The sequence below is a fragment of the Brachycentrus maculatus genome, unplaced genomic scaffold (genome assembly GCF_059751285.1).
Source record: "Brachycentrus maculatus isolate JH-2025_06_01 unplaced genomic scaffold, ASM5975128v1 h1tg001894l, whole genome shotgun sequence".
Lineage (NCBI taxonomy): Eukaryota > Metazoa > Arthropoda > Insecta > Trichoptera > Brachycentridae > Brachycentrus > Brachycentrus maculatus.
Genome location: NW_028282463.1, coordinates 12501 through 36937, shown reverse-complemented (window position 1 = coordinate 36937; position 24437 = coordinate 12501). Strand labels below are relative to the sequence as shown.

Genomic DNA, 24437 nt, shown 5'->3' with positions numbered 1-24437 from the left:
TTGTGTTATTTTATCTATTTATTTTAAAATATCAGACGTGCTTTCTGACCAACACTATAAAATAAAGCGACTTGACTGAAAAAATATGTAACATACATGCAGTAAAAACACTGTTTGAAAATTTGATTTAATTTTTGTTTGTTATAAAAATTATAAACGCATTTTGTGACAAACTAGTGCACTCTTTTCATACAAAGTAAATGTATATTTGTGCGTAAAAATTAATCCGAAGGACATTGTTTTTTAATGTTTATATTAAGGAAGGTGTGTTGAGATGGTTTGGGTAAGTGAAAAAAAAATACTGAAAAAATTGAGGCGAATGTGGCTGGTAACAGAAGCAGATGAAGACCGGGGAAAACTTGACATGATAAAGTTTTTCAAAAAAACTTGTAAGGGTCAGATCAGGAGTCAGAATAATCGGCGGGTACGTATGAGCAGATGCATGAATGTGGAAGAGGCGATTATTATTTTAAAAGACGAAGTGGTGTGGCGTTCCCTTCTCTCTGCCTATCCCTGCAGGGAAGCGGAGTGTTGGTTGGTTAGTTAATTTTCTTTTCATATTGAAAAGAGGCAACATTCGTTGCTTAGAATATAAATGGAGCATATTTTAATATTTAAATTTTGCTAACCAAATATCTATTTTCAGTTTTTTGGTATGTGGTATGAGCAAGAAAAATATCCGAATTTTTACCAGTTTGGAGGTAAATGTGTAACAGCTGTGTATACTCCCGTTCTGGGTAATATAATAGCTGTTAATAGCGCGTGGATTAAAATTAGGTTAGTAACTATTGGTGTTTTGGAATTTGTAGCATAGGAGCACAGGAATATTATAGTGAAAAAATCACTTATTATGTGTTGACCACTAAACAGAGGCGGTCAAGTTAAAAGTGAGTTATCAAAGTTAGTAGGTACAAACAATATTTTGCGCTTTTCTTCACGATCTGTTCATTGTAAGTATTATACTTAACATTACTATTATATGTAATTCTTAAAATTATAAATTTCTAATTTCAGTACTGGAACAATGACTCGTGTAACCGGAACTGCAAGGGTAGTTGGTGTTGGTAACACTGCACATTTTGAAACATCAATTTCTTCAGTGCCATTTCAGATTCCAGCTTCTTTCTGCGTTCTTGATACAGATTATGTTTCGTACGCAGTGATATATTCATGCAAAGACTTCACAATTTTCAATACGAGTAAGATAATTGTATTCAACAACATAACAGATTCAATTAAATTCATATTTTTCTTATTATTGCGGGTTCTAACACAACTCATTACAGAGATTTTTATTTTTATTGATTTAAATCAGTATTATAATGTAAATTTTTGGCGCATGTGTAATTAAGGTAAATGGGTTTTTTATCTTTCCCTTAATTTTAATTTAACTAAGCATTTTTACCTTCTTCTTCTTCTTTCTGTGCCACTTCTAACGAAGATCGGCGATCATCATGGCTATCTTCACTTTAGATGCTGCAGCTCGGAACAGAGATTTGGTGCTTATGCCAAACCATTGACCTAGGTTTTCCAGCCATGATGTCCTTCGGCGTCCTTGAGCTCTTCGTCCTTTCTTTCCTTGTATGATTAGGTGGAGAAGACGATATTTTTCATTTCTCATGACGTATCCGAAGAACATCAGCTTTCTCTGCTTGATGGTTGGTAGGAGTTCCTTATTGGGATTCATCCGTCGGAGGACCTCTAGGTTGGTGACCCGATCATCATTAGTATAGTAATAATTTATTTATTACTAGCTTTTTCTGACCACACCTACCATTCACTCAGTTTGGTTAAATGGAAAATAAGGAAGTGATATCCACTACTACTACTACCATTACGCCGTTTTCCCGCAGGGGTAGGCAGAGAGGATGGAACGCCACACTCTTCTGTCCTGACAAACACTCCTCGCCTCCTTCACATCCATACATCTAGTCATACATGCCCTCCGATTACGCAGACTTTTGACACCGCCAGATTTTAGGTTCTGATTGATCTGATCGTGCCAAGTCTTTTTCGGTCGTCTACGTTCTGTTTTCCCTCTCACATTTGCCACATATATTTTCTTAGTCATTCTCTCGTTATCCATTCGCTCCACATGTCCATACCACCGCAAAGAACTCTTCCTAATCTTTTCAATTATTCCTCGTTCAGCCTCGTTCAAGTAATATCCAATATGTTTAATTGCACAATGTTTGTGAAGCAATTAAAATTTAAAAAATATAAAAAATAATAATCCATTCGAAAAGAATGAAAATGCTTAGGACAGCATTTGTTGAAAAACACACTTTTTGTAAAAAGTAATATTTAGTATTGCGCGTATTGCTGTTGCATTCAACAGATGGCGCCGCTATTGCTGTTTTACGAAAATCTTGTTTTACCTGTCAGTCACCATCCGAATGAAAATAATTCAATCATTGTCCATAAATAATTGAAAACAGTTTAAACGAATATTAATTATTATTTTTTTCTTTTAGGATTCATCTGGGTTATAACGAGATCACGCTTTCCTTTGGACAGCACAATGCAAAAGGCTCATCAAATTTTAAGTATTAATAATCTCAACGACAAGTACTTGACGAAGACTGATCAGACAAGTTGCCCATTATTTTATTAATATTTCTTTGAAATAAAATAATAGTTAAATAATAAAAATTTATTGAAACGTGATTAACATCAATAAAAGCCCGTTTTATTTTTTTAAAGGTCATATTATTCAAACTCGTATCAGCACCCCAATGGTGCATAGGGCACTGCATCATATAAACGCAGTGTTATCTTGATCGTTAACACACGAAGAAAAGGTGATCAGCCCTCCGCTTCAGGTACCAGTCCAGGGTAATATTGAATAAATATTAGAGTGATAAAATCACTTATATTTATATGACCCCCCACTGGAAATCAAACCCGGGACCCTTAAGAATGGTAGCCTAGCGTGCTGAATTACACTACAGAGGCAGACAAAGTTCATAATAAACAGAATAAAAGTAATAATGATTTTCTTCTTTATTTATTATCAAGTTAAACTAATATATTGATATAAGAGGTCCATTCAGAGTCAGATTACTCCGAAAAGTTAAATAAGAGTTAAGTATGCATTATGTGTTGCGAAAATGTTTGGTTCGGTACTTAGATAACTCCAAAACAAAAAATTAATGACGGTAAACCAAAAAATATATGCATAAAATGAACATGTATCATTGTATATCCCTGAAGATTACAAGGTGCTTGTCAAACCCGGTCGAAAAGAGTACCAAAAATAAAAGTGCTTTTAAACAAAGGTTGAATTTTATTTTATTAATTCATTATTTAAGATTATAAAATATTCCATATATAAAGAAAACATACACAATATTCTACGTAGTTGCATATTAATTTTTTTTTATTATAGAAATATTGAAGTTTGTATTTTTTTAAGTTTTAATATTGACGATATGTCCCATATGACGCAGTAAAAATTGAATAAATTAGATATACAGTCAAACAATTCATTTTAGATAATTTTTCCTGGAGTTACATAAACTTTATATGAATAAATCATATTTTCTATTTTAACACTCACTTAAAAAAATCGTACGTAAGTTGATTTCGTTTTACGTAAGTTTTTAATAATCATGATTTATTATTTTAATCTAAGAACTATATTTTTTCTAAATAATTTATATTTTAAGTCGTATGATTTTAATTTATGAAACATTTGGAATTATTATTAAAAAAAAAGGTAAGTCATTTTTATAAATAAAGGAATTTCAAGAATATTCATGAAAATCTGAATCTACAACATTTTAAGTGTATCCAAATACTTGTTCACAAATATGGATTATCATTATAGGAGTTATAGGGAAAAGAAGCAGAGGAAGACCGAGAAAAACATGGCACGATCAGGTATGCCAAATACTTGAAAGTGGTCAGGTTAGGAGTCGTTACAATCGGCGGGTATGTATGAGGAGACGCATGAACGTGGAAGAGGCGAAGAGTGTGTGCAAGGACAGAGTGGTGTGGCGCTCTATTCTCTCTGCCTACCCCTGCGGGGAAGCGGCGTGATGGTTAGTTAGTTTTTTAGTTTTACTATAGGAGTTATTTTTTAATAATATTTTTAGACAGCGAATCTATCAGCGAACGCTAAACTGGCAGTACACAGTATGGAAGCGAAGCATAGAGTTGGCAAAAGAAGGATGAAAGCAGACTGAATGCAGCCGAAATGCGATCCCTCAGACGAATGTGTGGCAAAACGATATTTGATAGATGTTCGAATAAATGCAATAAGGAAAGAATGCAGGCTGAGATAAGCATAATCGATAAAATTAAGAAATATGTTTTGGGATGGTATCTACATGTGGAAGAACGGGTTAACAAATTTATGAGGCGAATGTAGTTGGAAAAAGAAGCAGAGGAGACCGAGGAAAACTTGGCAAAATGTCAAGTACTTGAAAGCGGCCGAGTCATGAGTCGTAATAATCGTTGGGTATGTATGAGGAGTTGCATGAATGTAGAAGAGGCGAAGAATGTTTACAAAGTCAGAGTGGTGTGGCGTTCGATTCTCTCTGCCTACCTCTGCGGGGAAGCGGCAAGATGGTTAGTTAGTTAGTTATATTTTTTGACATCTCAACATAGATGAAGAAGAATACGGAAGTATAGGCAAGGAAGGAAGTATTTATGGGGCTTACGACCGTAATAGGATGGTTTAAGTGATCACTTTACAGACGTGTAACATTCATCAATTCTACCTATGAATCAAAACCACACTACTCAAATTCTTGGAACTTCATTCTATATGCGTTGTTCCAATTCAAAACATATATTGCTTTAATTGACAAGAATTTCATAATAAAAATAATAATAAAACCCTTATCCGCACCTCAATGGTGCATAGGGCACTGTGTCATATAAACGCAGTGTTATCTTGATCGTTTACACATGAAGGAAAGGTGATCAGCCCTCCGCTTCAGGTACCAGTCCATGGTAATATTGACTAAATATTACAGTGAAAAAATCACTTATATTTTATTTTACCCCCCTTGGGAATCGAACCCGGGACCTCCAGAACGGTAGCCGAGCGTGCTGACCATTACACTACGGAGGCGGACAAATTTCATAAGACGGACGGAATTTCATAACAGACATATTCAACGAAAATGTTTCTAGTGACTTATTTTGTCTGAATTCGTCTAAAAACGATATTTTGGTATTGGTTGGCCTCTTATGATAAAAAAAAAACCTGACCTGAAAAAATAAATTTCAAATTTTCAAGCTAAATTACATAAATAGGTTTTTTTAGATCGGCTATATGAAGACATGTGGGTTAGTATGGCTTATGGAAGAGCGTGAAATTTGTTCGATATTCCACGTTCAAACTCACAAACAGGATTTATTTAGGTTTGTTTAAGTTTTCTCTGACGTGGTGTATAAATTTCAGTATTATTTTTTTTCACATTACACGTGTAATATTGATTTAAGCCTCTAATTCGAGACTTTGAATCCGATTATAAAAATCCTACTTAAATTTTACAAAAAAAATGTTGTTTTAAAAGTTGGTGACATTCAATATTATTAATTGACGTCATGATACATATCATTGTCATATCTTATTTACATAAAAGGAAAAAAATAATTCATGGATAATAAATTGTATATGTTTTTTGGAAGTAATCTTTTTGGTATAATGTATGTAGTTGTAAAGTTGGAAGAAAGGAGTTGGATATAAGTAGACTGAATGCAGTCGAAATGCGATCTCTAAGACAAATGCATGACGAAACGATGTATGATACATGTGTGAATGAAGAAGAAAGGAAAGAATGAAAGGCTGAGATAAGCATTATCGTTAACATTAAGAATAGTATGTTGAGATGGTTAGGACACGTGGATTAAACGAGTGAGCATCTCTCTGACTGCCCCTGCGGGGAAGTGGAGTGTTGGTCAATTAAAAAAAAAAGTTGTTTTCCTCCATACTACTAACACAATACACGAAATTCTGTTTTTTAACGCTAGAACAAAAATGTTTCTTACTTTGTAAAATCTCGATAAAATGTTAAAAAGGGTATCTACCATATGAAGTTTTAATGATTCATGTCTAAAAAAAAAATGTGTTCAAAATAGTCCCGAAATATGATTTGGTGAATAATTGTGTATGGAATACAAAAAACTTTATTTAATCCAGATTTTTAAAAAATTTAAAAAAAAATGTTCTCCGTATTATTGACGAAAACTATATTTGTGAGGTGATGACGAATTGAAAAGTATTCAAACTGAATTTGATGAAAAAACTATCATGTATAAACCTGCTTGGAAAAAAAAGTATAAAGCCTCATAGAAATCATGAAATCATCGATGAATCAATTTATTGGATTTCTTAGTATCTAAAAGAAAGATGTTGTTCGAATTTCATTTACATAAAATGATTTTTACTTAATCTTTAACACTTCAATATGACACGAATAACAGTTTAATATGACATGAATAAGTTTAATTGTATCAAAACAAGACAAAAAATATTTCAAAATTATTTTGGAGATAAAAAAAATTATAAATCAGTTTTGACTATATACTTCTTATTCTTTTTCTCTTTTTCTTCGTGGTGTAGGCCTTGTGGCCTGTTTTTCAGAGGGTTAACCTCCTGCGATGCCGATTCCTGGCTGCTTAATCCATATCTTTGGTGGTCTACACGGGAGTCGTCTATCTTGGGGTTTGCCGTGAATGCAATTTAGGGGAGTCTGGATGGTTTTATTCTCCTAACACGCGCATAACATTGTCTTCTTCGTTGAATTCCCCACCCAATAGCTTTCCATATGAAAATGCGTTTAAAAGTTTAAAATAATGAAATACAGATTGGGGTGCGGTCACTTCCTGTTTTTAAACTCACGCCACAAATATACGTTCCTATAGCGCTTTCAAAAGCACGGATCTTAATTTTTAGATTAGTGTCAGTAATGCCACGAATAAACAAGAAGTGCGCGTTTGCCGTGGAGGCCTACTTTTCCTTTGACCTTTCCGTCATCGCAGTTTAGCGTGCATTCTAGAAACAATTGGAAATCACCTCTGTGCCTTATCGTAAATTAATTTGTTTGTGGGTGGATACAATCAGGGATGCTGGAAGTGCGAAGAAAAAACAAAATGGACTTTCCAGAACCGAACGGCTTTGCTCTCAGGAGCGATCTTTACTGGCCACCGCGATCGCCAGATTTAGCCCTCTGTGACTATTTTCTGTGGGGCCACCTTAAACATTGGTAAACACGAATCGTCCAAAGACCCTTAGTCAGCTAATGGACAATATTGGTGCTGCTTTTGTCAACATAGGCACATATATGCTGATAAGATTTGACATCTGAGTCATCAATTTGAATCTCAGCGTATTAACGAAGACGGTGGCAGCCTTCGAGATGTCGTTTTAATAACCTAATATAATAAAACTTAATGTGTCCCTATACACAAAAAAAATAATTCAATCCATACTGACAATTCTTTTTGTGTAATGATTTTTTTTTAAATAACGAAGAGACCACGCCCCACACTGTACTTCTAGTTTAATTCCGACATTCAGTGATTACATTTTTAATTTCCCAAAATCGCAAAATAACATCAATATTGTATTCTCTACATATGATTAAACAGCGGGTGGCTTTACGGAAAATAACAAATAAAACATCTGTTTAATGGTTGAAGACCCCTTACATACTAAATTTTGATTATTTTACATATATTTGAATAAATAATAGCGTTTTTAGGAACAGTTAAGAGTAAGTAAAAAGTGAGTCAACTGTATAAAATGAGCAGAAGAAATCCAACTTCATTTACTGTCTGACAGAAATTACAAACAATCATTCGAAGTAAAATAAAACAGTGAATTAATCACTTACAGGTAAAGCTTTATTTAATTTAAAATTTAATTGAATTCTGTGATTCTGATTTGAGTATGATTTTATTTTAAAAAAATACGAATTTTTGCATGCCTAGTCTTATGAAAAGTCATACAAATATTTAAATTCATTAATTTTGTGATGGTAAAATTAATAAATTCCTATTCATTTAAATCATTTATTTTATTGTTATTACTATTGAAATATTTATCCCATATTTTAATAGCAAGAGGATAAGAAAAGTCGTTGCTGATATGTTGTCTCTTCTCTACCAGATTTGAAGATTTATACCCTTCAATATTTTTTTTGACAAATATTGAATAAAACTTATTACATATGACTTAAACAATAAAGTATGAAGAACTTACTAATAAAGCTATTATTTTGCAGACACCATGTATAACGCCTTTATTGTACTGATGCTTGTCGCCGCTAGTCAGGCTCAAGTATTTTCCTTTGGAGGATGCCCAAGAAAAATCACCCCAATGGCGAAATTTGACGCATCACAGGTATGGTAATTTTTTTATTACTTGCAGTAAATTTTTCAATTATTTTTAAATAAATTAAAACGTGAATGATAAAAGTTTACGGAAATTAAATTTCTTATAAAGAAAAGAAAAAAAAAGCACTTCAATTTTGTAACCATAAGGTTAGGTATTTTTAGGATTTTTATTTTTGGACAAATTTTGTACATTTTATTTGCAATGTATTTATATAAACATTAAAATAATTTAAAAAATAACTTTAAATAAAGTGCCTTAAACGCCGATTGCATGAGATGCCGGTTCTAAAGTCAAAATAGATGATTCATTTCAGTTCGTGTAACCAATAAATACTGGCCAGTATTTAACTCACATATCAATCAAAGAACATTGAATTTAATAGTTTTTCTTTATTTTACTTATTCTGTTTTCAAATTGTAAAAAATAAACAAAAAAAATTTGTTTCTAGTATACGGGTAAATGGTATGAACAAATGAAATATCCATTTGCTCCAGAAGCCAATGGAAAGTGCATAACCGCAGTTTACGACGCTGTATCTGCAACGACCGTTAATGTGACCAACACACAGTATGATCAAAAGTAGGTAATTTTAATATTTGCACACACATATTATATAAATAAATATATATATGTACATATAAATATATATATAAATATATGTATATATATATTTATAAATATATATATATATATATATATATATATATATATATATATATATATATATATATATATATATATATATATATATATATATATATATATATATATATATATATATATATAGATATAAATATATACATTTATATATATATTTATATATATATATATATATATATATATATATATATATATATATATATATATATATATATATATATATATATATATATATATATATATATATATATATATATATATATATATATATATATATATATATATTTATATATATATATATTTATATATATATATATATATATATATATATATATATATATAAATATAAATATATATATATATATAAATATATATATATAAATATATATATATATATATATATATATAAATATATATGTATTTATATATATATATATATATATATATATATATATATATATATATATATATATATATATATATATATATATATATATATATATATATATATAAATAAAAAAAATTTTTTTTTTAAAAACTATGAAAGAAATCTAAAGTTATAGCAATTATTTATTTAGTTATTACTATATGCGAGGGATGTAGGTAATTCTAATTGCTTTTTCGCATTTTAAAATGGATGTCCTTTTTCTAATTTTTAAGTCGCATTTTTTTGAAACCGTGTAAAGAGGGTTTTCATTGAATATGTATAACAATCAATCAAAAAAATTAAAATTGACAAGTTAAAAAAATAAAAAAGAGAAATAAAACTTAAAGCGAGAATCAAAAAAGTCAGGGGTGCTTAATGACCTCGTCCGCTGGGTGAAAATTGACGATTATTTTCACACAGCTGTGGCTGGAATAGTCTCAATAAACTGATATTTTTAAAATATGGTGATTAAAAGAACCATGTGTATGTTTTTCCTGTTCAAAAAACTAAGCCTTAATTTTGAAGTGATTCTATTTTATAGATATTTTATTTTGGTTCATCAATAAGGAGTGTTTTTTGTTTTAAGAGCGAATTGATAAATTTTTTAATGATATTCATTAGAACGATAATGATGGTTTAAGTAGAAACGTGAATGATAAAAAAAAATAAAAAAAACACGTTTCTCGATCTTTCAGTAACTTGAAGACGAACATTACTGGAACAGCTACACTAGTTGGAACAAAAGGAGATGGCCGCCTTGAGGTTAGACTAGAAGGTATCCCTTTCGCAGCGCCTTACTGGGTTCTCGACACTGACTACACCACCTATGCACTTGTATATTCCTGCAACAACTTTTTAATATTTAAAACAGGTGAGTTACATTTATTTTAGAAAATAACGAATTCTAAAATGTAAATGTGTATTTAAACATAAGAATCCTCTTGGGAGGCATACGAAGTATATGGCTTAGCTAACTGAATCGCCTTTTAGTAGCAACAGTTGTGACCATAGGTTGCTGGGTCCTTTGTCGTATTTCTAACGAAATCAAATCACGTAATGTCTAACATACGGCTACTCTGGACCCTTGTAAGGTCCATGTCTCACAACCGTATAAGAGAAAAGGAGCGATGTAGGCACTAAATAGAGATTCGATCTCCTGATCCGTTTAAAAAGCCTATTTATACAGGTTTTTCACCTCAAATTTAACATTTTACAAACCGAATTAGACCTCTTACAAATTAATTTGGACTTTATATTGTTTTTTATAATAAAGTTAGATTTAATTTAAAATAAAACTTTTTAAATTTTGTATAAAATTTGAAACGGATATATTTTTAAAATCTTTATCTTTTTTAATTAAATACAATAAAAGGTCTTATTTGTTTTGTATAACGTCCAGTTTGGTATGTTAAGCGTCCAATTTGATTTGTAAGGAGCCTAATTTGAAGTGTAAAACCTCATCGCTATTTTCGTCAAAAATACCTCAAGGGCGTTTTTGCATTAAAAATATGCATTTTAAGATATCAACATTCAGGTAGTAATGCAATGCAATAAATTTCTGCGGGCAAAATTGTATGAGAAAATTGATCGTTAAAGACATCCTTAAACGGCGAGTCCTGAGAGTTCATATCGAAACTCAGTAGAATTCTGGATCAATCTTTAATTCGGGGTAAGTTCCACGTCATAGGACCTTCAAAGGTAGAGGGTCCTATCACGAAAATAGTGTAGTATTCATTTTATATAACAAACCATACATTTATATGACACAGTAAAAATGAGTGAAAATCACTCATTTTCATTTTGAATATTCGATTCCTCCCCCTGGGAATCGAACCCAAGCCTCCAGCACTACAGCTCAACGCGCTAATCACTACACTATGGAGGTGGGCAATGCTACTATAGCATTCATAAAAGGCGTGAAATGCATTATTTTACCTTATCGATCAGTTCTTAAACTGACAGGCCTCTGTGATTTATTAATTACCTAATTGTTCGCGTTGATAAATTTTGATAGCAGTCATGACGTCATCAAGTATCCAATAACTATTATACTAAGAGAGGGAGACATTAAATTTTCGAGATCGAAGGATATTTTTATTAAAAAACAGTGGATCCTCTCAAAACGAGCATAATGCGTTCCAGAATATTAGTCGTTGAGCGAAACGCTCGTTAAGCGAAACATTTTTTGTTTTGACTGGCGAGAGACTTGACCTTTTTCTGTAACTCGCTATGTGAAATTTTGCTCGTTAAGGGAAGAAACTTTTTCACATTTTCACTTATTCACAATAGAATTACTCGTTATGAGAGGTGTACATAGATTTTATTTTAATTTTATTATTTGCTAAAAATATTTCATTCCCTTTTACTTATTACACTTATATGTTAGTAACTTAAGTAAGTAGTTAAAGAAACTTAGGATAGTAAAAAAAAAATAATAATATTATTTTTTAATAAAAGTTTTACTTGGTAAATACCACTTTTCGTTTTCAAATATATTGTGACAAGGGTTTCGATGCATTCCGCATCATTTTCAAACACCGTATGAAAATGATGCGAAATGCGTCTAAACACGTGTCACAATAGATTTTAAGGAATAGTCGTATTCACTAAGTAAAACTTAAATAAAAAATAAATAGAATTTATCAAAATGTGACTGTCAAATCAATTAATTAAATTGCTTCTCATTTTTTTAGAAGTCGTATGGATATTGACTAGGAGCCGTTTTGTGTTTCCGTCGGTTTATACTAAACCATATGCTTTAATGGACACGTATGGACTCAAGAGGACATCTCTCACTCAAACTAACCAATTAAATTGTCCACTGGTTTATTAATGTTGACAAAACATTTTGACTTGTTGTATTTTAAAAACATGTATTTAATAATAAATAATAATACAACAGATCTTTACTTTTTACAATTTTTAAAATGAAAATGTAGGGAAATAAATATTTTGAAAAATAAAGAACTTTTAGCTGATTTGTTAATTATTTTGTTAATTTATTTTCAACACATTTTACATTTTAGTTATCATTTCGTGGTACATGTATTCATTAATATACCACATATTTAAAATATAGTCGAAAATTTCTACAAAGTCAGGCCTATGGTGCGTTTGTTTACAATATATTACAAAATGCACTATGGTATGAAAATTACTGTTATAATTTTAAACCAGAAAACTACGTGAAAATCAATAAGCATTTTGAGGAATATCATATAAAAAAATCTCAAATAAGAGTTATATGTAAGAAATGTTAGTTTGTAAGTATGAAAATTTTATTATGATTACGGACTGTCTTTCGGACAAGTTTTAATGTTAGCCTTCTGCAGACAGTGAAGTTGTAAATCGATGACAATCGATTAAAGAATCAGTTATCTTCTCAGTTCACCAAGTTTGATTATACAAGAAGAAATGGTGAATGTTACACGTGTGTAAAGTGATCACTTAAACCAGCCTATGACGGTCGTCAGTCCCGTAAATGCCCAGACTTCCATATTCTTCTTCATCTTTGATGAGATGTCAAAAAATTACAAGAAGAAATCAATGTAATTCAATATATTTACAAAATAGCATATTCCTTATTTACAGAACTTTTTAACAGACCATCCCTACCATGTCCTTAGAATAAGAGTTCTATAACTTTAGGCCAATGAAGTTGGTATGTCCTTAAAGGCGATATTTCAAGATACACATATCGCTCACTCCTTTCAAGAACGTCATAAATCAAAAAACTTGATTTCTCAGAAGAACGTTTTTAAAGTTTAAAAATATAGTACAATGTATTAAAAATAAATATCGAGCCACTTATTGAACTTTTTACTGTGCAACAGATCTCTTTAGGTAAAACCTGAAGGTTTTTTTTCCATTTGAAAAATATATAGTTTATTTAAAAAAAAATAATTAAACGATACCTTTTCTTCAAAATGCAAAAACAACACTTTCTGCCTTGTAGCGGGTAAATATTAAGTTAAAAATATGCCGCTTTTGCTGGAATATAGTACATATTCTGGGCATTCCGAAAACATGCACAACTGAAAATTGACGATTTTTGATTTATGACGTTCTTGAAAGGAGTGAGCGATATGTCCTAATAGAGGCCAAGAATCTTAAGCTGGTTAATGTTAGTTTAGCCCATTGAATGCCCACGCTTTCAATTTCCCTTTATTTATTTGTTTCTTGTTCACGAAAGATCTTTTTAATTGAAGCATAAATATAACTAATTAATGTTAATTCATATCATGAAATTAAGTACAGTAAAACCCCCTTTAACGTTGAAAAAAGTACCTACTGTGATATCGAATGGAAAATGTTTTTTTTTTATTTTAACTAGCGAAACCTACTGAAATGAGTCATTATTAAATTTAAACATAATCTTAAAACATTTAGCCCTATAACGTTCACCCTGATAACTCGGTTGGTACCTATTTCAACGTTATAGGGGGGGTTAGTGTACATTGAATTGTTGTCAATCATGGGTAGAATGGTGACTGTTACACGTGTATAAATTGGTCACTTAAATTATCGTTTGGCGGGTCGTAAGCCCAGGTTCTTATATTCTTAACAATATTAATATTATGTATTATGCCTGGATTATCCATACGTCATATTTTATAGGTGTCAATATAAATGGTGTCGAACTAAGTAAATGCTTCACCAATTTCTCAACTGGTAGTGTCACAATCACCCAAAGTTCCAAACCTATTGAAAATCGTACCCACATGTAAAGATTCCAAGACCATTGCATATATAAAGGTTTCAAAAATAGATGCAATATGGATGTTCAATAATGGATAGAATGGTAAACGTTACACAAGTGTATGAAATGAAAGCTTTAGCTAGCCAAATTTCAGGTCACTAGCCCTGGAATGCTCAGACTTCCATCTTCTTTCATATAAAAAGAAGAAGAAAAAAAAATCATGTTAAAATACCAATAGTATTCCCATATTTTATTGATGTACTTTGGAGGTATGGATAAATATAAATTCTTGGATTAATTCATATTGCTATAAAAAAGAGTTGATGGTCCCTAAAGTTAAGAACAAATATGGGAGTAGAATACTTAAATACACGAGTATAATTTCGAGAGTTTTTAATTTCTTGCAGACAGAGGTAACCTGTCTAAATAAAATATAGAACATTTGAACAAAAATTGGTAAATGATCAAGAGTTGGTACTATGAAAATTTAAAAATAGTTTTAAAAACAGGGTTTTCCAATAAGAGGTTTCATTTTGAATAGCCCGCTATCTGGGCAGCTGCCATTTTTGAAGCTGTCATCTTTTGATATTTGACAAGTAAAAACTACGCAATTAATAAAAATGCAACGATACACGCTTCAACAACGCATTGAAATTGTTAAAATTCACTACAGAAATGGTGAAAATTTTGCAATCACAGTTCGTGAAACCAAAACACTTTTTGGTCGTCGTGAAGCGCCTTCTCGGCCAGCAATAGTGAAACTTGTTAAAAAAATTGAGCTGCTGGGATAACTTGGTGATGTGAAGAATCGAAACCCTCAACGTGTCACTGTTTGGTGCGGTTTTTGGGCTGGCGATGTGATTGGACCTTACTTATTCGAAAATGAGGCTGGTACAACTGTTACGGTAAATGGATTGCGCTATCGAGCTATGATTAATGATTTTTTATGGCCGGAATTGGAAGATATTGATGTGGACGACGTTTATTTTCAACAAAACGGCGCTATGCGCTACACAAGCAACGAAACAATCTTAATTTTGCAACATAATTCCTTGGCCGTGTTATTTCTCGAAGAGGTGACCACAGTTGGCCCCCGAGATCTTGTGATTTAATACCTTGAGACTTTTTTCTTTGGGGCCACGTTAAAGATAAGGTCTATGGGAATGCTCCACAATCGATTAAAGACCTTGAAGATGGAATTCGTGAAATTATCGAGGACATACAGCCGCAAATATGCGAATTGGTCATGGAAAATTTCATGAAAAGGATATGGCGCTGCAGCCGTAGCCGTGGCGGCCATTTGGCTGATATCGTTTTCCATCGTTAATCGCAAACTTTTCTCTTAAAAATGCAATAAATATTCATTAATTTATCTTAAAATATACCAGTTTTTTTTTCAAATATCAAAATGAAACCCCTTATTGGATAACCCTATATATATTTTTTGTGTATATATTATACATATTATGTAAAAATAGATTAAAAATTTAAAAAAAAAAATGTAAAAAGACTCCTTCGATCGGAAACATAAAGTGCCTTGGTGGGCCTCTGCAAAAAAAAGTTGACTAAATCAATGTATATAGGTACTTATGTATTTATATGAATATATTATGTTAACAAATAAATGTTTCATTGAAAAAATATTCTTCTAAAATTGTTCGTTTAATAAATAAAAAAACCTGGCTACACATTTTTTTCCAATTTAATTTTCATCATTAATGTACTATTTTTTTTTCAATTATAAAACAATTGAGGAAAACACTTTAGTCACGTTTTCACCACGAATACAAATCACAAGTCTTCAAAGACGTAAAAACTTATTTATAATAAATATGACAAATGACGTTCTTAAAAATAATTTTAAAATTTTCCAAGAGTTACATAAACCTAATACGAACTGCGCGAAAATTTCCCTGCGCAGGTGCTTTTTGCTGCTTTAATTAAAAAAATTGCTTATTAGACTTTGTCTACAGTTACATAACATTTAAACATTTAAAATAAACAAATGGATTTTGTTTTATGATCAGTAAATTGTGATCAACGTAATATTTTTTTTAATGTTTTCACAAAATACAAAGGAAATGACAGCGTTCATTATTGGTTGAATAAATAAGGCGAAAATAATGAATACGGAAGCAAAACACTTCAATATAAAGTTTCGAGCATTTTTAATTAGTTGCTGGCAGAGGTAAGAGGGCAAACAAAAATATGGACCAAGGGCAAAATAAAGGAGTGGTGAATGATCTAGAGTTAATACTGCGAAAAGAGAAAATGTTTGGTAAAAGAAGCAAAGGAATACCGTGGAAAAATTGTCATAATCAATTATTTAAAATACTTAGAAGAAATCAGGTTCAGATGCACGAATGTGGAAGAGGCGAAGATTATTTGCAAAGACAGATTGGTGTGGCATCCTATCCTGTCTGTCTACTACTGCGGGGTGATGGTATTAGTTAGTTTAATTAATATTTTTTAACGTCTTCCTCTTTTTAAATTAGCGCTAGATGGTGCATAGAGATTCAGGGGATTGATGTTACACTAACGTTATCAATGTAGGATTCAAATACCAGTTCAGGGTAACATTTCATAAAAATTCGAGTGATAAAATCACGTTTCGCTCACTCCTCTCAAGAACGTCATAAATCAAAAAACTTGATTTCTCGGGAGAACGTTTTTAAAGATTTAAAATATAATGTAAAGTATTAAAAATAAATATTAAGCCACTTATTGAACTTTTTACTGTACAACAGATCTTTGTAGATAAAATCTGAAGGTTTTTCCATTTGAAAAATATTTAGTACATTAAAAAAAATAATTAAACAAAACCTTTTCTTAAAAATGCAAAAACAACACTTTCTGTACTGTAGCGGGTAAATATTAAGTTAAAAATATGCCTCTTTTGCTGGGATATAGTACATTTTCTGTGCATTCCGATAACATGCACAACTGAATATTGACGATTTTTGATTTATGACGTTCTTGAAAGGAGTGAGCGATTTAAAAAATGGGGATCGAACCCAGTCATAATAAAATAAGTTAAATATTAGACTACCGATGTGAGCGAAGTATAAAATAGAAGTTTTAGAAGGTTTTTTTACTTTCTCAGTTATGTAACACAATTTTGAAAACATTTGGTTCTAGACGTCATGGGTCTGATTAAGACCAACAAAAAGTTAATATATGTAAACCAGTGAGTTTTCCAAAAACAATATTTTTCCTCAAGAGACTTGTACCTTGTCCTTCTTACATATTCTTGTACGTTCATATGACATATATCCAACATCGAGTAACCTACTATTTAAATAAAGATAAATACTTGTTTTCGAACATTTTTGCTTGTTCATAAATTTGGGTTTCTCTATTGAGGAGTTATTTATACATTTTGAAATCTCAATATGAATGAAAAATATGGATGTATACATTAAACGAAGCTAGGACATAAAATGTCTAACCGTTTTTTAGTGGAACGGAAGGTCTGTTGTAAAGTCAACAGACCTTCCAGATTCTTCTTAGCAATGAGTAAATGCTGGGAAGTTCACGATTGGACCACAATAGATTATCCCTCCTGTTCCCAACACAGATTAACATAAAATATGAGTTTCAACTAGAAGAAACAAAAATCCAATGAATGCTCAATTAAACCTTGATTTTAATAACCAAGGGCAATAATCAATGCATTTCCCCTCTTAAACAAAAACTATCATGCCGTTTCTCCGTAAAGATAGGCAGAAAAGAAGGCCACACGAATCTGTCTTTTCTAATAATATTCGCCTCACCAATAGTTCCGACTCCTGATCTGAACACTTGCAAGTATTAGGTTATGAGGAAAGAATGCAATGCAATGCTTATATCTGTAATGCATTCTTTCCTTATATCATCATGCAAACATCTTTCATACATAGTTTTGTCACACATTCGTTTGAAAGATCGTACTGTGACTACATTAAGTCTCCTTCCATCTTTCTTATGACGACACCTTTCTTTACTCTTATGTAAATATTAGGGACTGATCACATTGTCTTCATATAATCAACCTCATCGATCCTATGAAATATTCTGTGCAACATTTTGGAGTAGAGAGATTAAATAAAATAAAATATTTCATGGGTTTTTTATTGTTAACGTCGATTGAAATATTTTATTTTGTTCAAACACATATGAATATGATTATAATATTTTTTAATGAAAAGATTATGTTTGTTATAATATTATATTACCTACATCAGGGTACATACTGCAGTTTGAGGAAAAAATCGTTATTAAACATTATAAAACGACCGAAACTAAGAAATTTAAATCATTGTTTCACGGAGATCTCCTAAACAATCATACAACCTAAAATAATAAAGTAATTATTATCAATCAAAGGTAAGTTTTTTTTTCCAATTTATTTGATAAAGAAAAACTTCCAAGGGTACATTTTCAATAATAATTCAAATAAATTAAGAAGTTTCAAAAAAATATCTGGTTTTTATTTTTATTGGTAACTATCTATAGGTACTCGGTCACGCTTTGTTGTGGTTCAGTATGGTTAAAAGGAAAAGAAGGTTATACGGGTGTATTCGAATAACAGCATTTTATTATCAGATGTAATTTTACCCGCCCTTCGTAATGTAGTAGTTAGTGCGTTTGACTACCAAGCCAGGATTTAAATATTTTTAATAATTATTTATATTTTTTTTATCCGCCTCCGTAGCGTAATGGTCAGCACGCTCGGCTACCGTACTGGAGGTCAAATAAAAAAAGTGATTTTTTTACTCTTATATTTATTCAATATTACCTTGGACTGGTACCATAAGCGGAGCGCTGATCACGTTTCCTTCATGTGTTAACGATCTAGATAACACTGCGTTTATATGACGCAGTGCCCTATGCACCATTGGGGTGCGGATAAGGGTTTGAATGAAAATAATTATTTTATATAACACTGGAGTAATGGGTAACCATGTCTTTACGTAATTAATGATTAATATTACATTTTTTATAGTAAATGCATTTCTTATGTTCAAACAGAACACTTAATTTAAATAGAACTTCAATTCACGAAGGAAAAAAATCATCAGATTTAAAATTTAAATAAACTTGTTTTTAATTTTTTTTATATTTTTTAAAAGAAGATTGCTCACTTTACTTGCCAAATATTACTATTTATTTCTTTTTTTTTTTTTTTCATATTTAGGGAATAAGCTACAAAGGAAATCAAAATAATGGGTCTTTTTTAAACATTTAAAGGTTTTCTAGACGATATAATTATAATATTTAATTTTTTATTGATTTGGCATAAACTTTATGGAATGACATGTTTATTATTTAAAAAAAACACTTGTATACTACCACTATTTGAGTTTTATCTCATTACACTCAACTAGTTGCGTGTAATGAGATAAAACTAATTCAGTGAAATTAAACAAGTGTTTATTTTTTTGAAAATATACAACAATTATGTACGAGTACATGTATTTGTACTCGTAGTATATTTTGTACTTGTTTTTTACCTTTTAAGTAGTAACATATGTTGAAGCTACAGACGCTTCCATCTACAAGAGCATTTATAAACTTTATATCTGTAGATGGAAGCATCTGCAGCCTCCGAAAGTAATCGTAAACACTCAAGTGGTAAAAAGCTAGTGTTTTATTTGTAATTTTATCATATCATTCCACAAAGTGAATACCGAAATAATAAATAGCATAGGTTATTTAATATTTTGTATATTAAAAGCATTGTTAACTTTGAGGAAAGGTAATATAGCACGTTTCTTATTATTCATCGTTCACTTTGTGTATTAACACAACGTGAACGATGATTAAGAGAGTGTTAAGTTATTTAACATGTTAAGTACAAACACGTTGTATCTTAGAAATTCGTTTACAGATACCATGTACAAAGCATTAATTGTACTTACGCTTGTCGCGGTCAGCCAGGCTCAAGTTTTCTCATTGGGTAGATGTCCCCGTAAAATTACCCCAATGCCAAACTTTGATGTGGCACAGGTATGTAAAAAAATAATTAATGGCTATGGCGAAATGCATTTCATGAGGAAAATATCAAGGATCTCCTGACAAAGAAGGAGAACTCAAAAATCCCTGTTTGAATAATCCCTGTTATTTAAAACTTTTCGTTTGAATAAAATACCCGATTTAAAACTTAAAATTGAATGTACTTTTAAAACCACATAATATGACATTTCAAACTAGTAAGTGTATTTTGCCAGTTTATAGAACGTTGAAAACTTTATAATACTGCATGATCAATTCAAAATTACATATTTTCAGGTTAACGTTTTTTGCCAGTACACCCACGATATACTCGACATAAATCATTTAAGCTTATTTAAACGATTTTAAATTAAACAAAATTTAATGTGTCCAAATACTTGTGCGTAAATCGGGTTTATTTCCTTTTAGGACTTATTATTTACATTAATGTAAAAAACAACTCCGAATTGGAGATAATCAAGATTGGTGAAAATGATGTAATGTAGCGTTTCTTAAGGATGTGAATTTAATTCCGGATTCGGACCTCACATACATATGAAGAAGTTTCTGCTTAATAAAAGCTTCCCTCATAACACCAAAGATGATTCTAGTGAAGTCTCGCACACTGTATTTCGAGTTTAATCAATAAACTTGTATTTAGAAGATTCAAGAATTTGAGTAGTGTGGTTGTCAATCATGGGTAGAATTGGTAAATTTTACACTTGTGTAAAATGATCATTCAACCAGCCTATGAGAGGTCATAAATCGTGTAAAATATCCATGACTTAAAAACACCATATTCTTCTTCATCTTTGAAAAGATGTCAATAAAAAATCATTGAAGTCAATGTTTTAGATAAACATTTAGAAAAGTTGGTATAAATATTGTTCTCATAGTACATTTTGTATTTTAAAAGCATTGTTAACTTCGTGTTATGGTAACATAACACTCTGCTTATCATTCATCGTTCACATTATGTAATACCATTCATAATATTAAAGTGGTATTACACAAAGTGAACGATGAATGATAAGGAGAGTATTATTCTCATAGTGCTTTTTTTTAAATCTAGTATACTGGGAAATGGTATGAGCAAGCGAAATATCCTAACTCGCAGCAAGGTGAAGGAAAATGCGTAACCGCAGTTTACACAGCCATATCTGCTACCACCGTCAATGTGACCAACAAGATGTATGATAAAAAGTAAGTTATACTCATAAACGTATTACCGCTAATTTCAAGAATGTATTGTAATTAGTTGTGTATTATTCTCAACTTTTGAGTAAAATCTTCTGAAATGCTATTTCTATTTAACCTAATCTAACCTAACCTACTTCAAAAATGTATTGTAATTAGTTGTGTATTATTCTCAACCTTTATGTAAAAATCTACTGAAATGCTATTTGTATTTGACCTAACCTACTTCAAAAACGTATTATTGTTATTAGTTTATATTTTATATTATTGTAATTAGTTGTATATTATTCTAACCTCTACGTGTATGTTAAAGTCTTCTGAAATGCTATTTCTATTCAACCTAATCTAAATTTTTAACCTACTTCAAGAATGTATTGTAATTAGTTGTGTTTTTGTCACAACTATTGTGTAAAATCTTCTGAAATGCTATTTCTATTAAACCTAACCTAACCTACTCCAAGAATGCATTGTAATTAATTGTGTTTATTACCAACCATTATGTTGAAATATTCTGAAATTTTATTTTTATTTAAACTAATCTTCACTTCAATAATGGATTGTTAGTACTTGTGTAATCTTCTCAACCTTTGTGTAAATTTTTCTCAAATTCTTTTTCAATTTATTGATTTGGAATAACATGATAAATGTATGAGCCGAATGTGGTTGGTAATAGAAAAACGGCGGGAAAACTTTTCATGGTCAGGTATTTCAAATACTTGAAAGTGGTCAAGTTTTCCACTTTCGTTTAAAAAATGAGATAGACATCTCGAGTTAAGATACCTATATGAGGGAAGGTATTAGGGGTCACCAGACAAAATGAGGGTATCATATCGCTCCCTCCTTTCAAGAACGTCATAAATCAAAAAACTTTTTTTCAGGAGATCGTTTTTAAAGTTTACAAATATAATACAATATATTAAAAATAAATATCAAGCCACTTATTGAAATTTTTACTGTGAAACAGATCTTTTTAGGTAAAGCCTGAATGTTTTTTCTTCATTTGAAAAATATTAAGTTTATTTAAAAAAAATATTAAATAAATCCTTTTCTTCAAAATGGAAAAACAACACTTTCTGCCCTGAAGCGGGTTAATATTAAGTTGAAAATTTACCTCTTTTGCGTTGATATAGTACATTTTCTGGGCATTCCGAAAACATGCACAACTGAAAATTGACGATTTTTGATTTATGACGTTCTTGAAAGGAATGAGCGATATGACGATTGTCTTGCTGTTTGTACTCGTCAGAAGATTGCTAAGCAATGAAAGTCGTACTTACTCGCTAAAAAAACACTGTTTATTAATTAAAATGGTAAATAATTTAGTAATTAAATAATTTAAATGTATGGAATCTTAAACAAACTTAAAAAAATAATGTAACTGAATAGTGTTAATATGTAATAAGCTACGCCAAGTTCTCAGCTCTGGATGCAGTTGCTCGAGAGGGTAAATGAAAAAAGGATGAGCGCAATTGTGTAAGGGCTTTTATAGCCTCCGCTACGTCACTGTCGTCAACTTAACACGGACTTACCTGAGTCCCCACATATAGTTTAAAACAACTTCAACGGTTTAATTTTTTCTTCACTTGGCTATGGATTAAGCTATTTGGAACTCACTACAAGCGAGAGGTGTTCTTTTGTAAATCGATAATATTTTTTCTCGATCTTTCAGTGACGCGGTAGTATCCATTTCTGGTACAGCCTCCATAGTTGGTACATTAGGCGATGGTCGCCTTTCAGTAAAGTTTGGTGGTGTGCCTTTCGGAGCACCATACTGGGTTCTGGATTCTGACTATTCCACATATTCCCTTGTGTACTCCTGTGTTAATGTTTTGGTCGCCCGTTTTGGTAAGTGAAAAGATATTTTTATGTAACATATATTATATTTTTTATCTTTTATATATTTTGTCCAGTTATGACGAGAATTAAATATTTTTTTTCATATGTAGTAACTCTTATGTATTTCAACCTTATTTTTTGTTACATTTTGAATTAAAATTGAATTTAATTGAAGTTTAAATACATGAAAAACAAGTTTTTAACATGTTGAATACTGTAAAACTTTAATTGCACTAAAATTCCGGATCTTATTGCTAAAATACCTATTTATTCAATATATTGTGCATAGTAGATAACACTAATAATTTATTCTGAATTTAGTATTTATATAATCAGTAAAATAAATTTATGAGACGAATGAAGTTAAAAATAGAAGCAAAGGAAGACAGAACACGGATGGTTAGCACGCTCGGTTACCGTATTGGAGGTCCCGGGTTCGATTCCCAGGGGGATCAAATAAATTAAAGTGATTTTTAACGTAGAAGTGACAAATATTTTTTGACTCCGAACCGAAAACACTTCTCGAAACCAAAATTATTTTGATTCATACACGATTATTTTTATATAACACCCATCAATCAATTCATTTTCATCCTTAGATTTTATTAGTTTTTTGTGTGAAGAAAGATATACTATTGATACCATGGACTTCACCTGAAAAAAAGGGCTGGTGTCCTTTAATGTTATTATATTTCATATTACAACTACGCTGATTCGATACTGTACCTTAAATATTATAGGATATTAATAATCGAAGTCGAGAATATACCCTGAAACAGTAAAAAAACAAAGCATTTTCATTTATTTTCCTTTGTTACAAAATACACTCTTGAATCTAAAAATTGATTGTTTTGATTTTTAAACATTGTTACAGAATACACTCCTGCATTAAAAAATGAAGCGTATTGATATATTATTAGATTAAAACCAATATTTTTAGCTTTTCCACTTTATTTTTATTTGACCAGTGACCGGGTTTCGTCGTTACCGACATTATCAGACAGTCTGATGATGTCAGTAACGATGAAATCCGGTCGCTGGTCAAATAAAAATAAAGTGGAAAAGCTAAAAATATTGGTTTTAATCTAATAATATATTAAAATGCAATTCCATCACGAAGTGTCAGTGGATAATATAAATCTATTAAAAAATGAAGCGTATTAATTTATTTATCATTGTTACAGAATACACTTCTGAATCTAAAACTAACGTGTTTTGATTTATTCACCTATGTTACAGAATACACCCCTGGATCATAAAATAAAGTTTGATTTATTTTACCTTTGTTACAG

General features: G+C 30.8%; 3 protein-coding genes across 3 annotated transcripts in view; all 3 read left to right on the top strand.

Annotated features, from left to right (window-relative positions):
* Positions 1-646: 646 nt before the first annotated feature.
* LOC148298532 (apolipoprotein D-like) lies at positions 647-2759 on the top strand (the record flags this gene model as incomplete). Its single annotated transcript, XM_088276818.1, has 3 exons — positions 647-777; positions 1015-1199; positions 2475-2759. Coding segments are annotated over 3 exons (456 nt in total), but the record flags the coding sequence as incomplete, so codon positions are not given.
* Positions 2760-7782: 5023 nt separating this feature from the next.
* LOC148298531 (apolipoprotein D-like) lies at positions 7783-12728 on the top strand. The gene is made up of 5 exons (XM_088276815.1): positions 7783-7852; positions 8241-8359; positions 8802-8932; positions 10136-10311; positions 12134-12728. The coding sequence occupies exons 2-5, from the start codon at positions 8246-8248 to the stop codon at positions 12271-12273; spliced, it is 561 nt and encodes a 186-aa protein (XP_088132941.1). The 5' UTR covers positions 7783-7852; positions 8241-8245; the 3' UTR covers positions 12274-12728.
* A 5707-nt stretch (positions 12729-18435) lies between these two features.
* Positions 18436-24437, top strand: part of LOC148298530 (apolipoprotein D-like) — a 6237-nt gene continuing 235 nt past the window's right edge. The window contains exons 1-4 of the mRNA XM_088276816.1: positions 18436-18504; positions 20009-20127; positions 21185-21315; positions 22979-23154. Coding sequence (XP_088132942.1) covers positions 20014-20127; positions 21185-21315; positions 22979-23154 — 421 coding nt within the window. The 5' untranslated portion in view covers positions 18436-18504; positions 20009-20013. The remainder of the gene's footprint in view (positions 18505-20008; positions 20128-21184; positions 21316-22978; positions 23155-24437) is intronic.